We start from the raw sequence: 15740 nt of genomic DNA on the forward strand, positions 1-15740 counted from the left end.
TAGGCCTGTATTTAAACGCAAAAAAGTAATACCACATGTAATTAACATATTCACAAAAGAAAAAAAACAATGCCTCACTACGTTGGTACTGTACAGTAGATGCACCCGTTAGTGTTCTTGAGATGGGCTGAACAGGGGGATAAACAAACATTTCTGGATCTATTTACACATAAGTGGTTATGTTCCTATGTAAATACAAATGACCAACAGATTCCTAACATTGATTGTATCAACATCATTTTCTAATCTGGACATAATACCAAAAAAAAAAAAAATCTTATAAACTGCCATAAAACCTCCTTTTCTGCAACATAAATTAAAAGGAATGACATGTAAAAAAAAAAAGACCAAAATATTTAAGTTATTAAATCAAATATACAGAGTGATTCATTTAATATGTACATATTTACAAAAAAGCACTTTCACTATTAGAAAATAAACTGTGTCAGTTGGGGAACCTAGAGTTCTCACAATTTTACTATATTGATATGGCAGTCTTTGACAGTTGCTATAGAAAAAGTTTAATCTCAAGGCACTTGTCACATGCTTCAATACTGCAATTCTAAAGTAATTAAACATAAATAAAAAGGCCACTTTTAAACCACAGTTGAAAGATCTCTATATTTTTTTTTTGTTCCTATTACAAAGTAAGGCAAATTTGGAAAAAAAAAATCTTACAGAAGCTACTAACGTAACAAGTGCAGTGAGCTGCCATTTAATAGAGATTCAACGTCAAGAAAGCAGTTTAAAGTTCACAATTTCCTCAACCAGGAGGTTTTAAAGCCACCATTAAATTAGAGTAATAAAAAGAAATACATTCTGTAAACAGTGTACAGTCTTTTGTAATAAACTTTACACATATTGAAAATACAACCTCTCCTCTGCCGTACAGCGAGTGTATTATAAGTAAACTTTACAAAAATAGCAACTATCAAAGATTACTCATTTTTTTCATCTGACAGTTATTGAATAATTTATACAAGGCTAAAGAAACAAAATAAATTTTATTTATTATTTTTATTTATTTTTTTACGCAAAATAAAGAAACTATGAACATTTGATTCCAGATATTTTTAGTCCTTGATGCAAAGTGGAGATGCCAATTTTTCCCCTCCCCAGTAAGCGTAGGCGCAGTCTGCCTACATTCCAAATACAGGTTAGTCTCTACTGCCTTCAAAGTTTGATGCATTCACATTTTTTACAGATCTGTTGTCCATTTTGCTTATTTGATGGGATTTCTTTACCGGACTGCTCTCTGATGTGTCAGATGCCTTTGTCGGCAAAGGCTTTGCGAGTTTGTGAGAGAGGAATTTGTCCATTTCCTCATCTCTTTCCTCCTCTTCATCCTCTTCTTCCTCATACTCTACATACTCCTCTACTGCATCACAAGTTCTTTTTTGAGGAGATATGAAGTTTTTGCATTCATAACGAATGTCTTTGTTACTGTACGATCTGTCTATAGGATTTCTTATAGGATTTAAAGGTGCCCACTGGTTATTGGCACCCTCTTCTCTGGGAGGACGACTTCTCTCTCTCTCTTTTCTTCTCTTCCGAGTCCACCACACGCAGATGATTATACAAGTCAGCCACACAATGCTAAATACAGCACAAAGAATTGGAACCAAATAATCTAGAGGGCAAATGAAAAAAAAGTCTTGAGTTAACAGAACTAGATATATAACATTGGATACCTGCAACAGAAGTATCCATACATACCCATCCATAGAGGTTAGCCCTAGAAAGATTTTTAGGGGAAAGGAAATAAGATGTCATCCATCATAGCACAATGATAACTGTCTGAATGCACTAGTCCATCTAGAAATGCTCTTTACTAGTTTAAACCAGGTTAGAGTTCTCCCTGCTTAATGATGAGGGAGGAAATGCTATGTTTGAGAAGTTTTTCCCCTCCAACAGACAAACTGGTTGTTTAAGCAGCTTCTCTTTCTCAAGCACCTAAGCAAAGTTGGCCCAAAAAAACTCTGTAATGACTCTTATGGAACAAAGTCTATCCTTGTAGGAGGCAGGCTATAGAGAGTACTATGCCTCTAAGTCGCTCTAGAAGTACTGGCACTTGCATGAGAAATATGTCCTGCATTTACTATGAGAAAGAAGAGTCTTTACCATCAAGTCCACAGACATTAATGTATCAACTATCTCAAAAAAACATTCAGGTTAGAACTATGTGACCATATCATGTACTCTTCAGGGTGTTCCAGTTTTACTTCAGAGTAAAGCACCATAGTATTGTCACCAGAGATAAGAGTCTTCACTGCTCAATGAATAAACAAAAAGGAGTTGAGGCAATTGCTTTTCTCCACATTCCCAATCACAAACCCCACTAGTTCTCTCACAGCCACACAGACTCAGATTATTTCTCTAGGAAACCATTCCTGAGAGTTTATGTATGTTTGAGCTTCTCTCCCTCCCCCCAAGGGCTTTACTGATGGGATAGAGCAACATTTTTCTACTCTTCTTGATAAGCAAGAATTCAGAGAGGCAATAAGCCTCTCCTTAAACAAGAGGCAGTAAGACATGAGAGGATTTGCTTTTTGTAGACAGCAGGATTGCTCAAAACCTCTGCAGACAAATGCTGTCAACCTACCACTCCAACCTCCTGTCTAAACATAAATTCCCTCTGCAGTTTTAAGACAACTGCTTACAGAATAACCTGCAAATAGCTGTACAAAAACAACCAACTGCTTCAACGCCATGGTCATTCATTATAACATTAAAGTGTCTTCTGAACATACTCTTATGTGGAATATGACATACCCTCAAACATTTCCTTCTGGTAAAGGGGAATGAATCAACTGCAAACATGGTTGGCCTCAAGGGATCTAAAAATTGTATTTTAGCAGTTTAGGGAAGGACTGTATTCTTAGGAGTAATTGCTATTCTCTCCTCATTTTTCATAAGCAACATCATACTAAACCATGAAGGGGGGGGAGGAGGGGAGTGGAACACTTCAAGGGAAAAAGGAGCTCTTCATACCAGCTTCTCCAGGATTAGAATACAAAACTTGCATTCTCACTGCTATCTCATCTATTATTTCACCACATGACTATGGATCCAAGTGTACTTAAAGGATTCTTATACAGAGAACTGTCTGTATATAGATTCCAAATTCAGAATATTTTTTCTTAAAGCTAGAGGAAATTAACAAAGTGTCTAAATGATCATCTCCATCTAGACACTTGAGCATCCCAAGTGAGATGGGGTTCTTACCACAGACATATGGCTTTATGCATTTGGTCATAGGTTTCCACCTACCTCACCCAATTAAAGGGTAACAATAAAACAAACCAAAGAACATGAGAGTCCAGGTTACAGTTTATTTAATAAACAAACTCCACTTAAAGAACTAGGGGCCAGTGGTCAATACTGAGCATCCATATTCAAATGAGGAATCTGGAAACCATTCTCTAGCACTAGCTACAAAAGAAGTCAGTCTACCCGCTTTCTTAGAAGAATCTTTGAATCTTATTGAGGTGGGTGGCAAAGTAATCCCCATCTCTTTTGCCCTAGCATTTAACACACACAATCAGATGAAAGAGAGGCTGAGGTATGTCAGAATCTCAGCTCAATTCTTTATCATCTACACAATTTCTGTTCAAGACAAGAACAAAGCTGGTACACTCCTTCAGGGGAGCTGAGGAAACAGTACATTTGCCAAGGCTTTAACAGATGAAAGGCATTCCCCAGAAAGGAAATGCAAGGGAAGTGGAACCAGGCAATCTTCTAATTGTTTGAACTATGGGTGGAAAATCTTCCAGAAGATTATGCTGGGGACATTTAGGAAAAAGTTGGGCGGTTCTACCACAGTAAGATTTCCACTTTGGGGCTTAGTTGAACTGTATCCTAGCAGAGGTCTTCCACAAGACTATCTCCTGCCTCCAGGCAGGGACATGGGCATGCAAAATCCTCAACTGCTTACTTTAGCATAGCTCTTGGGAGAGCCAATATTCAGAGATAAAGGTCTCTCCAATCATAGCATATCCTCGTTAAGAGGAATGAACTTTACACTTTAAGCCAGCTGTGCACTAGTGAGAAACACATGTTGAAAAAGAGGGCAAAGGTTTACATTATCATGGCCAAGTACTGGAAGATACTAAACATCTTTAACTCTTAAGGTAAGTAATATATAAGCACTTTCAGAAAAGACATGGTATCACACTATGTGCCTTCCCCCTCCCCTATTTTCATCACCTCACAGCCTCAGTTTTGTATAGTGCAGCAGCACCAAGGGCTGAGGCTGGGTTAAGGTTAATGTAAGAGAATTGGAAAGAATTTGAACAGCACATGAGAACTCCTGATCTTGTGAAAGGCATGCTTAGACTGGAGAATGGGGTTTGAAGCTAGAGCCATAACAGTGGCAGGGGTAGGTGGAGTTATTACACTAGGGATGAGGTTACGTTTAAACCAGCACACAAGCACGGAATCTTGATTTTAAAGCCACTTTCTCTTCAGTTAGTAATAGCAGTTAAAAAACCAACCTCATCTATCATTTTCCCCAACATGTAAAGAAAGGTAAGAAAAGCCTGACAGTAGGAGAACAGAAAATGCTTACACACAGGATGTACACATTTGGAACCTTACCTGATGATGAATTGCCAACAACGATGGTCTCTACTTTGACTTCAGTTACTGCCAACATAACAGTGCTGTTTTGCCGCTTAGTGATTGCATTTACTATTGTATTAGCAGCATTCTGTATGAGACTATTATCTTGTTCATCTCGATGCGGGATAAAAGACTAAAGGGTGTAAAGGGGAAAAACAAAAAGTTACTGTAATCACCTAACTGTGGAAGTCTAGTTTTTAAACCCAGCTGTATCTTAATTGAGTTCACTAGGTTGAATTTACATGACAATAGTTGCAGAGTACCCTAGAAGTTTACTGTAGCAATAGAACAGCTGGTTCTACCCAAACTGCTGATGCAGTGTCAGACATGGTGGGTAACACGCCCACTTGCTAATCTAGCGTACCTCAAATAAAAGGCAGCTGACTTCCATGTTACTTACACTGCCAAGCTAAAGTTAGTCATAGTTTGGAGCACTTCAAGACATGCAGATGATCTAGATAGAAGCTTGGACTAATAACAGTCTGCTCTATTTATACCATACACTCCGCTTCCTGCATCATGGCTCAGCATGTTCTTTACAGTACTGGTAGAGACAAACAGTCCAGCTTCTGCCTGCACTAACAATTTATAATGAAAATTAAGTCTTTCTTGGAAACTAAGCAACGCGAAAGCATTGAGTGGGCTGTAAATGCCTCTAAAGCAAGCCTTTAGCTCAGTAGGGCATAACTACTCAACTTGCACTTCCTTCCACTTCCCATTTACGTATTTAATGAACATCCTGAAGCAGCCATACTCTAACTGCACAGCAGAAACTTCTTCACAAGATCCAATCCAGCCACCTGCAACCATATCTCTTTACTGAGGTCAACAGCCCAAGATTTCTGACAGAACAGGTAGGCACCTGTTCACTAATTTGGGCTGAATCAATCTTTAGAAGAATTTATCAGGTTTGTGGTAGCCTTCTGTCATTAATGAAACCTGCAGTTTCAGCTATCTAGCATTATAGGAAATTGTGAGATCACAAAATTGCTTTGCAGTCACACCAAGTCACAAACAACAGTACCTGCACTGAAGTGAAACAAGCTTAAACAACCTCTTCCCCAGCTCAAACTAATAAGAAAACATTTTCCTATATATATTAATACAGGTCTCATACTTACAATAGCAACTTCCACTGCATTCTCTGTGGAGTAAGACAGATCGCATAATATTATCAGAGTTCTATCCCTAGAAACAGTCCTAGTAGCTGGTAAATACCGGATTTCAGAACAGATATTTTCAGTTGTAGTGCCCTGTTAGAAGCAAGGCAGGTTGTATTACTTTAGTTGGAAGTAAAAAATAGTACATAAAAATAAACATCATCTGAGTTTTTGCAGTTACTGACATCTGATGAAGGGAGCAAAAGAGGGCAGCAAGAAAGGGCAGAAAAGCGAAGAACAGGGTTTGGGAATGAAGGGTGAGAAACTGAGCTTGCGTGACTTATCCTAGTACAGTCTGAGCCCATCTTGAAATCTAAGAAAGTAGTTCTTTGAGATTTAAAAGAGAAAATAAAATAATCAGCACAGACCCTAATTTTGCCTCGCCCTTCAGACAAAGAGGAGTCTAACAATAAATTTTGCAAGTTTATGACAGCAAGGAGTCATATTAGAAACATTAATTTTCCAAGCTTTGACATGGAATATATTGCCATACTTCATTAATAATTCTGTTCTCACCTGGGGGACTTTGTCTCCATTAAAAATTAAAGTAATTCTAGCACAGTCATTGTCCAAGTATCCAGAATTAGGCAGACACTTGATATTTGCAGGCAGAGGTTCAGAGGTGCTGCATTCTCCCCACTCTGTGCATGGTGGCTGAAAACATTTCATATACTTCTCCTGGCATTCTTGACCCATGGGACACTGGTTATTTGAATTATCCCAGTGTTTGTGTAACAGACAAGGTTTTTTCCCACACCACACCTAGAAATTAAAAAGAACAAAGTACTGTTACAATTAATTGCTTTTATGCATCAAATCAAAATAAGAAATTCACATAAGATGGTCATGATCTACTACTGACTGCAAAAAAAAAAACAAAACTGTATTTCGATACTGCTATAGTCCTAGTAGCAGGATGTTGTAGAAGAATGTTTTGTGGAAGGACATTCTGTGGAAGAACAACTCCATCTACTAGGATGGAGTTTTGTATAGGCATTTTGTATGGACAAAAGAGTAAAAACTGTGCAAAGACTACCCGAGACACCAGTGACTGGGTGTATCTCCTTAGAGGCTTATGGATTTGTCCCACATAACCGAGTTATACAGAAGTTCAAGCATTTATTTTAAACTAGTTATCTAGGCTTCTTATAACCTAGAACGAGAAACACCTCCACAAGGATTAGTTTCTCTTCAATATTTATACTGAGATCCTTGCCACAGACTGATAAAGATGTTAAGAGCTTACACACATTGGTGATAAGCACTGTCACTTCAATCACTCCCAAGAGAAAACAGTATGCTGGTACCCCCTGGTTACTGAGGTGCAGTACGCTTCCAAACACAGCTCCATTTCATGATGTCATGATGTAACCTTTAAGATTGCATATAATACTATGCAGCTATTAGAGTAGGAACTCACAGGTTTCTTCAAGCACAATTAGTCAGCAAGAAAGCATATGGTGTTCCATTACACATGAAAGAACCAAAACACCATATACAGGTAAGCTGCATTTACCGCACCACCGTTTCTGAGATTCTAGTTACCTTCACATACTATTATCTTCCGAAGACATCTCGAACTTGAAATCACACCACCATAAAGGGTCTAAAATAGCACTTCTAAATGACTAAGTGCAAGATTTAGTTATTTCTTTGCTTATAGCGCATACCTAGCTAAACAAAGTAAGATTAAGGCTGGATAGACTAGTAACACCCAGTGGCTTTTTAACTGGTGCTTCCAGTGAAACGTGGGAGACTGCTGGGTGAGGCAGTGTTGTAAGTGCTGTTAGTGCTCATCTGGAGCCACCCACCTAGCCCTACAACTTGTGAGCTGCACTGATCTTGTCTCTCTCCAACTGTGATGTAAAGCTGCACAGGTACCACAAATCTATCTCAGGAAGGCTGAAAGGCTTGGAGCACGTATACTAACATGTTCAATCTGCATTTAGGCTAGTCTTATTTTTTCTAAGTCACAACCACCAGGATATAGTCCATAATAAATATACAAAGGTTGCAATTTGTCAATTCATAAGTCTACTGAAGGACAATACAAAAAGGTGATTATTAACCACTGCAGAAACTTTTCTTCCTACATGTCCTTTACCTTGGAACTATTGTTTCACAAAATTAGGAGCTCTAAAACTGTGTTTGCAAAGCTTTAGCAAAGTGATTTATTTATCCTTCAAGGATCATTGTTCCATTCCAGTTCCTATCTCCTTTTCTGCAAAAGGCGCTTGTCTGCTTCTAGAGATCTTGTTCTAGCAGGTAGACAGCTGGACAGTAGCTTATGATTATAAAGACAATCCCATAAGTATTTTTACAGGAAGTCATTAGACACTTTTTTTTTTTTTTAAACAAAGGCAGTTTGGGGGAGATCTATGCAAGAGTCTAGATAAAAAACCCAAAGATTAACTGTTCTTCATGCACAAGTTACGTTTGTTTCAGCCAGAAGTGTTTCAGAAAATAGGTCAAAATGCCTACCTTGGTGCAATCAATACGGCCATCCAAGCAGTGGCAGTTGTTGCATTCTTGATCCCACCTGCTGCCATGGGGAAAGGTCATTCCTTTAAGCCAGCACGGCCTTCCGATTCCAATCACTAATAAAAAAAAAAAGCACACTCAGACACTTCACCACTGAGTTACTGAAGCTATACAAATTTAAATAAAAAACCCCTAGCTACTGTTCCTTACACATCAGACTACCATATATAAACTCTATACTGGCTACATTGTACCCTACTGTTTTTTAGGTAAAGGTTGATAGCAGATATAGGAATACCTTCTTGGCACCGAGGACCAATTCTTCCAGGGGGACAAGTGCATCGGTACCCATTTATTTCATCTATACAAGTGGCACCATATCCACAAGGGGAAGACTGGCATTCATCAATATCTAGATAGAAAATAGGTAAAACTCAATGGCAAGGATATAGAACATTGTAATTAAACATTTACTGAGATATAAAGGAAGCAGGTATTGTCAGATTACAAGCAAAGGACAGTTTGGCTTTGTAATTAATCTGCTAATTGGATAGTTCTACCATTTCAGCAGTAACCTCTAACAGATTTCTCGTAACTGCACCCTAACTGAAGTTCTGTCTATCAAAGAAGCAGTCATATGCTGACTCATCTCACAGAGCAGAGGTGTTGGACAGTTGAAGGTGCTAATGTCTTCTCCACATTCAGCTATAGAACTGAAGTCTGACATCCTGTTCTGGCACTAATCTCGTGCATTTAGGCTTCCTAGAAAAGCACACGCTTTCAGGAAGTTATCACAGTGCAAGAGCTGAACAATGAATTGGCTCAACAGTGCTCGAAAAAAGTGATTTACTGCAATGTAATTCACCATAAGGAAGCACAGTAATAGTTTAGTTTGTAACAGACATTAGGTGTTACTTTTCTTAATAACCTTGAAATAGTGAGTAGGTTAATTCAGTACATAGACACTTCGTACAAAAGCCTCTTAAAACCAACCTTCAGAAATTCAGAGGCTTAGCCATAGAAATCGATTGAAAAAGGCAGGGAAGTATAGTCTATTCAGCAGCACAAATGTGTTACTTGTTATCCTGGGGAAGTGACCAGTACTAATTTGTGCAACAGTCTACCAAAGGCAACAGAAACCAACCTGTCAAGTTGTGAGCCACAGGCATTAACTGCTTCATTTTCAACCACAAGTTTCCAAAGCATCTTTTGAAAGGTTTCCTTCCACTGAAAAAGAATGCCCACTCCAATCCCTCAGAAAAACTGTTTAAATACCAATTCTTGAGTGATGCTCAGTATTAGCTCATCTTTTGTGTTTAAAGGACTGGACATAGAAAGTGAACATGATAAATGGTAGTAGTGAAACTGTTACCCATGTAGGCAATGAAAAATACCAAATGGATGTGGAAGGGCTTTTAATTCTATTCTAGCTTACTTCAGAAGTGCTCTAAGGTGAAGTTTTATGCAAATGCAGAATTATCTAAAAACTACTCTTTCCTCCCCTCTTCAAGCTATGTTGGTTTAAGATTCTCCAGCCTCTGTATGCTGAAAGAAGTGACTTAACTATTTCTGTAATCAGCCATAAAAGACATTTTTGTCAGAGCTACTTCTTTTGTCTAGACCAGTCTAAAGGGGGGAAAAAAAAAAAATCTGCAGTCCCACTACAAATGCACAGTATTTGTCTTTGGCTACTACAAATAGTCCTCTCTGCCTTTCTTGTCTGGGAAAGGAGAATCCAATATCCCTCGCTGCACGTCTGGATCTAGGTACATCATTATCTGCCATCCCTGGTTCTATATCCAGAGATCACTAAGCTGATGCTACCACAAGTGCTACAGTCACCCTCTGACAAGAGGTATTGACTCACTATCTGGCAGAATGAGGATGAAATCTCAACTTGAAAGCACACCACCATACTGATGGAATGGAAGAACCAAGCCCAAGAGCCTTGAGGCTACAGAAGATTCAAAATCCGATCTTTCGAAGAGGTAGAAATAAAATAAAGTAGAAATAAGATATCTATCACATGCAAGTCAAAATGTTAATATTCCATAAAAAACCAAAAAACAAACCAAAAAACAACCCCAAAACTTCAAAAAACAAAATTACTCTTTCCACAACACTTCAATGCAGTTTTAAGGTCATTTGTTCCCCCTTCTTTTCAGTTTCTATCCTTTAAGATAATTGCAGTGTAACAGGTTTGTTTTATAGTTTTGAAAGACCTTTAGCATACTTCTCTATGTTATCCATGTGCCAGCACTACACTCCTGATATTTTTGTTTTCATTTGCAATGTCTCAGTGGATTTCAGTTTCTAATGTTAAATGAACACTCAGTGATATATGTAATCTTTTACAACAAGTTGCTTATAAAGAAAAAGACTTAATAAGCTTCTATGAAGACAGCATGCCAGAATTTTCAGAAACGTCTGACAAAACCCAGCAACCCATTCTTTGGGTATAAATTTAAGACAACTCATTTCAGTTCCGTTTAATGAAGAAAGGAACATGAGTTGCCATTAGTTACAAGTTATCAGTACCTGGCTGACTGACAGGTGGCTTCTACTTCATTATTTGGAATTCAGCTAACCTAATGCAAAAATGGTCACAGAGTGTTCTTTCTGATTTGTGCGTCAGAGTGGTACAATCTCTCAGGTCTTTACCCAAACAGGTACTTACTAATTCTGCAGTCAGGACCAGCAAACCCAGGCGCACATTCACATCGAAACCAATTCACACCATCAACACAGATGCCTCCATTGTAACTGTGAAGATAAACCTATCATTACACCAAGCGTTCTCAGGGTAGATTCACTAGCCTAAAGATGAGCAAAAACCATAGGTCTTATGCAGTGTGTTCAAATGCAAATTTCTATTGTCCCTATTCATAGTACTTTCTTACTATTCAACAATGCAAAATTAAAAAGTCCCTGCTAATTCATAACATCAGTCTACTTAAGTCATCTACATTGTTTCATTGGTCTCTAATTAAAGCGTTGTTAATTAAACCTTCTTCTGCTGTTTAGGGGGATGATCTAGTCCTATCAAAGAAAGCATAATGCTAGATAAACAATATTCCTTAGTAAGTCACCTGTTAAAACAGCAACATCCTACAAAAATGCATGCATGGGGAAGTGTATCAACAGAACTCAAGTAGATAAAACAGCACTGTAAAGTGATTACAGAGAAAGCCCGAGCTTTTGCAAGTTTCATTGATTTTTTTTTTTCCTTTTAATACATGAAGTACAGGTTATTGCATCAGAATGGACAGAGAAAGATAAAGGTAAATTGGTTGCTTCACCCATATCAGTATTTTTCCCTTTCAATCATAAATATCAACCCTATATTTAAAATATTCCCATTGCATCTTCCAAACAATTTTGTTTTTAAAACACATTTATACATAGTATTTGATCTAACATGACATTTTTTGTATTATCTAAAAGTATTATTGTGAACTAACAGGTTTTGATTTCTCATTTTTTACTCAAACTCAACTGTAAATGCTTGAAAATGTTATCAAGTTGATTCATTTCATATCACAGTAATTTACTAGTCAGTTCTGGCACGGAGACTGCACTAATATACTTTTGTTTGTTCATATATGAATCAACTCAGGATTGTTTTGTAGTCCTTGTTGCTGTCAATAAGGCATGACAAAAAAGATTTTAAGATTTTTTTAGAGAGGCTGGCTTCGATTATGTTAGGGTAGAATTAGTTCTAATCTGGAATGGAAATCCGTATTATTGTGCTCACTTATTTTCACAATAGGTACAGACACTAGAGTTCACATACTTACCATGGATGAGGGTTGCAGTCATTGGTATCTATAGAAAAGAATACAGACTAGTAACTAGTGGCATATTTATTTTCATATATATTATATTGTAGTTCAGGAAACACTATATTTGATAAGGAAAACAAAGAAAAATAATACAGAATTGAACATTTTCTTCCACACTTGCAAAGAAACTTCAACCAGACCCAACAGACCAATGAAATACCATAAATTTTATGAACAGACTGACAAGTGCAAAATTCTACAACTTCAGTGTATTTTAGCATACCAACAGCACAGACTGATACACAGCACGATGGCAACATAACAGAAATAAAACAGGGTATCGGTTGCATTGGTAGTGGATAATTCAACCAGGCTCTAAAAGCTTTCTAAAGGACTACTGCTACTTTGACACTTCGTATGTATACATGCAACTAGCCAGATTTCTTAAACAAATCTTTCGCATTATAAATGTCTCCAAATTATTTGCTAGCATTTATACTAGTACTGTCAGCTTTAAAACAGCTAATTAGGGCATATATCAATACAACAGTAATTTCCCAATAGATTTAGAGTAAAAACAGAGCTAAAATTTAGATTCCCCACCCCACCATGTTATGCCTTGGGGGCAGGGGGGGAATAAAATAAAATGGAAGTTGCAGGCTTTATACCACCTAACCAATTTAACCAATTCATTGTATTGGTATGTCAAAGTAGTTAAATGCTATGTTCAGAAAGAACGATGGAATATACACTACTGCATGCCCTTCCACATATTTTCATTATTAAAATTAGTATTTCTGCCAGGATTTTTTTTGCTCTGCACATGTTCCCAAAAATTATATTTCTGTAGAAGGTTGAAAGACTTATTTTGTCAGAGACTAGCTGCAAGAAGCAGCATGACAAGTTCTTAATTCATTACTCAAGCATCATCTTTACCTACCTCACACCCTGAATGATTCAGGTATTTTGGCACATGAACTCTATCAATTTGTTTTGTTTCAGGCAACAGCTCTGTGCCAGACACTCCTAATATTCCAGGGGACTGCAGGGGAAGAAAGGAGAAAAGCCTTACTCTGTGTGCATGTACGTCCTTCCCATCCTTCTTTGCAGATACAAGAAAAGGAATCTCCACTGCCAACGCATGTTCCACCATTCATGCAAGGGTTTGGAATACAGCTGCTGTTTTTAGCTTTGAAAACAGAAAAGGTCTCTATTTAGCACAGAAAACAAAGTAGCTATCATCTGGATATGTCAATATTATAATCCTCAATAGCATTTAAGTAAACAGTGCGAGACTTAGAAGAAGGTCAAAACACTCCAAAAACAGTCACAGTGCATGATAATCTTTCACCTACCTTCACCATCATCCCAATTCAATTGTTTGATTGAACCATGAAGTTTTATTAAAAAAAGATTATATTTTTTTCTCCCCATCTGTGTAAGCTTCCTTCAAATATTGCTAAATTCCTACTTTGGCAGTGAGTCATGACATGCTACCTCATAAAATACTAGTATTTAAAGTTCAAAGTTTGATCAAGTGCCACAATTGTATCTAAAAAGTAGAAAAACTATGCTAAATTACTTTCATACAATTTCTTGGTCCTAATGGAAGTTTCATAATCAGAAAAATGTGTCATGGAGACTACATTCAATCCCTCAAAAGATCAAGAGTAGTCCCCTACAGCAGGCAGTAGCCCTGCAAATCACCTAGGAAGAACCACTTCATTTCATTTTTTCCCCAAGTATGTCTGCTCGTACATCTCTTCATCACAAACTTATTCACATTATGAACCTTCAAGCAAAATGGGGGACTAAGCTCCCAAGAATACCTTTACACAGGGTCTCTAAAGACTAATAGATAGGTCAAGACACAAGTCCAAGTGTTCCAAATGTGCTTAGGAAGAGCTATGTAAAGGACCATGTAAGCAGCCTGCGAAGAACAGCTTCCTAAAAATTGGTATCATGTGAGATGAGTGGAAGAAATTACTCAGTCATCAGCCAACTGGAACAGCTTTGAACTAGTGAGCTAGTAAATAGGCACACTATTCTAACAGTTAAGTATTATTTGAACACTTCTCCTGGCTTTATCTGTAGATGATTTAAAAATCTTACCAGTGTTGCAAGTACTTCCTATCCATTCTGGAGGACATGAACAGCGGAACGTATCTCCATCATCATAGCATGTTCCACCATTGCTACAAGTATTCGCATCACATTGGTATTCACCTATACATCACAATAAAAGAGTTTTAATTTAGAATCATAGAATCATTAAGGTTGGAAAAGACCTTTAAGATCATCAAGCCCAACCTTCAACCCAACACCACCATGCCCACTAAACCATGTCCCAAAGTGCCACGTCCACATGTTTTTTGAATACTTCCAGAGATGGTGACTCCCCCCCGTCCGTGGGCAGCCTGTTCCAATGCCTGACCACCCTCTCGGTGAAGAAATTTTTCCTAATACTTAGTCTAAACCTCCCCTGGCGCAACTCGAGGCCATTTCCTCATCCTATCACTAGTTACTTGGGAAGAGAGACCTACAACCCCCTCACCACAACCTCCTTTCAGGTAATTGTAGAGTGCGGTAAGGTCTCCCCCTCAGCCTCCTCTTCTCCAGACTGAACAACCCCAGATCCCTCAGCCATTCCTCATAAGACTTGTGCTCCAGACCCCTCACCAGCTTCGTTGCCCTTCTCTGGACATGTTCCAGCAACTCAATGTCCTTCTTGTAAGGAGGGGCCCAAAACTGAACACAGGATCCAAGGTGCAGCCTCACCAGTGCCAAATACAGGGGCACAATCACTTCCCTACTCCTGCTGGCCACACTATTTCTGATGCAGGCCAGGACGCTGTTGGCCTGCTTGGCCACCTGGGCACACTGCTGGCTCATGTTCAGCCGGCTGTCAACCAGCACCCCCAGGTCCTTTTCTACCCAGCAGCTCTCCAGCCGCTCCTCCCCCCGCCTGTACTGTTGCATGGGGTTGTTGTGACTGAAGTGCAGGACCCAGCACTTGGTCCTGTTGAACCTCATACAACTGACCTCAGCCCATCAATCCAGCCTGTCCAGATCCCTCTGCAGAGCTTTCCTACCCTTGAGCAGCTCAACACTCCTGCCCAACTTGGTGTCATCTGCAAACTTACTGAGGGAGCACTCGATCCCCTCATCCAGATCATCAATAAAATATATTGAACAAGATTGGCCCCAAAACTGAGCCCTGGGGAACACTGCTTGCAACCAACTGCCAACTGGATTTAAGTCCATTCACCACAACTCTCTGGGCTTGGTCATCCAGCCATTTTTTTTACCCAGCAAAGAGTACACCTGTCTAAGCCACGAGCCACCAATTTCTCCAGGAGAATGCTGTGGGAGATAGTGTCAAAGTCCTTACTAAAGTGCAGGCAGACAACATCCACAGCCTTTCCCTCATCCACTAGGCGGGTCACCTGGTCATAGAAGGAGATCAGGTTGTCCAGGCAGGACATGCCCTTCATGAACCTGTGACTTCAGGCTGATTTCCATTGGTCTCGCTGGATTTTAAGACCAGGTACTTTTTAATCACAAAATTAGCTTTAGAGACTTCATATTTAAATACAACAGTTCTAGAAATGCATAGTTCCCCTTGCTGTATTACAGTAAACAACCAAAAGAGCGGAATCTAAGGGCATCTCTTACAACACTATTTCACTACATGAAG

At 38.7% G+C, this 15740-nt stretch overlaps 1 protein-coding gene across 1 annotated transcript in view; it reads right to left on the reverse strand.

Moving 5' to 3' along the window:
- Nucleotides 1–606: 606 nt before the first annotated feature.
- The window catches only part of JAG2 (jagged 2), a 49527-nt gene continuing 34393 nt past the window's right edge, over nucleotides 607–15740 (reverse strand). Inside the window, exons 18-27 of the mRNA XM_010294337.1 lie at nucleotides 14156–14269; nucleotides 13116–13232; nucleotides 12059–12086; nucleotides 10939–11024; nucleotides 8560–8673; nucleotides 8262–8377; nucleotides 6297–6542; nucleotides 5742–5873; nucleotides 4597–4753; nucleotides 607–1630 (exon numbers count right to left, since the gene is read on the reverse strand). Coding sequence (XP_010292639.1) covers nucleotides 1158–1630; nucleotides 4597–4753; nucleotides 5742–5873; nucleotides 6297–6542; nucleotides 8262–8377; nucleotides 8560–8673; nucleotides 10939–11024; nucleotides 12059–12086; nucleotides 13116–13232; nucleotides 14156–14269 — 1583 coding nt within the window. The 3' untranslated portion in view covers nucleotides 607–1157. The remainder of the gene's footprint in view (nucleotides 1631–4596; nucleotides 4754–5741; nucleotides 5874–6296; nucleotides 6543–8261; nucleotides 8378–8559; nucleotides 8674–10938; nucleotides 11025–12058; nucleotides 12087–13115; nucleotides 13233–14155; nucleotides 14270–15740) is intronic.

Source organism: Phaethon lepturus, unplaced genomic scaffold (genome assembly GCF_000687285.1).
Source record: "Phaethon lepturus isolate BGI_N335 unplaced genomic scaffold, ASM68728v1 scaffold6569, whole genome shotgun sequence".
NCBI classification, from domain to species: domain Eukaryota; kingdom Metazoa; phylum Chordata; class Aves; order Phaethontiformes; family Phaethontidae; genus Phaethon; species Phaethon lepturus.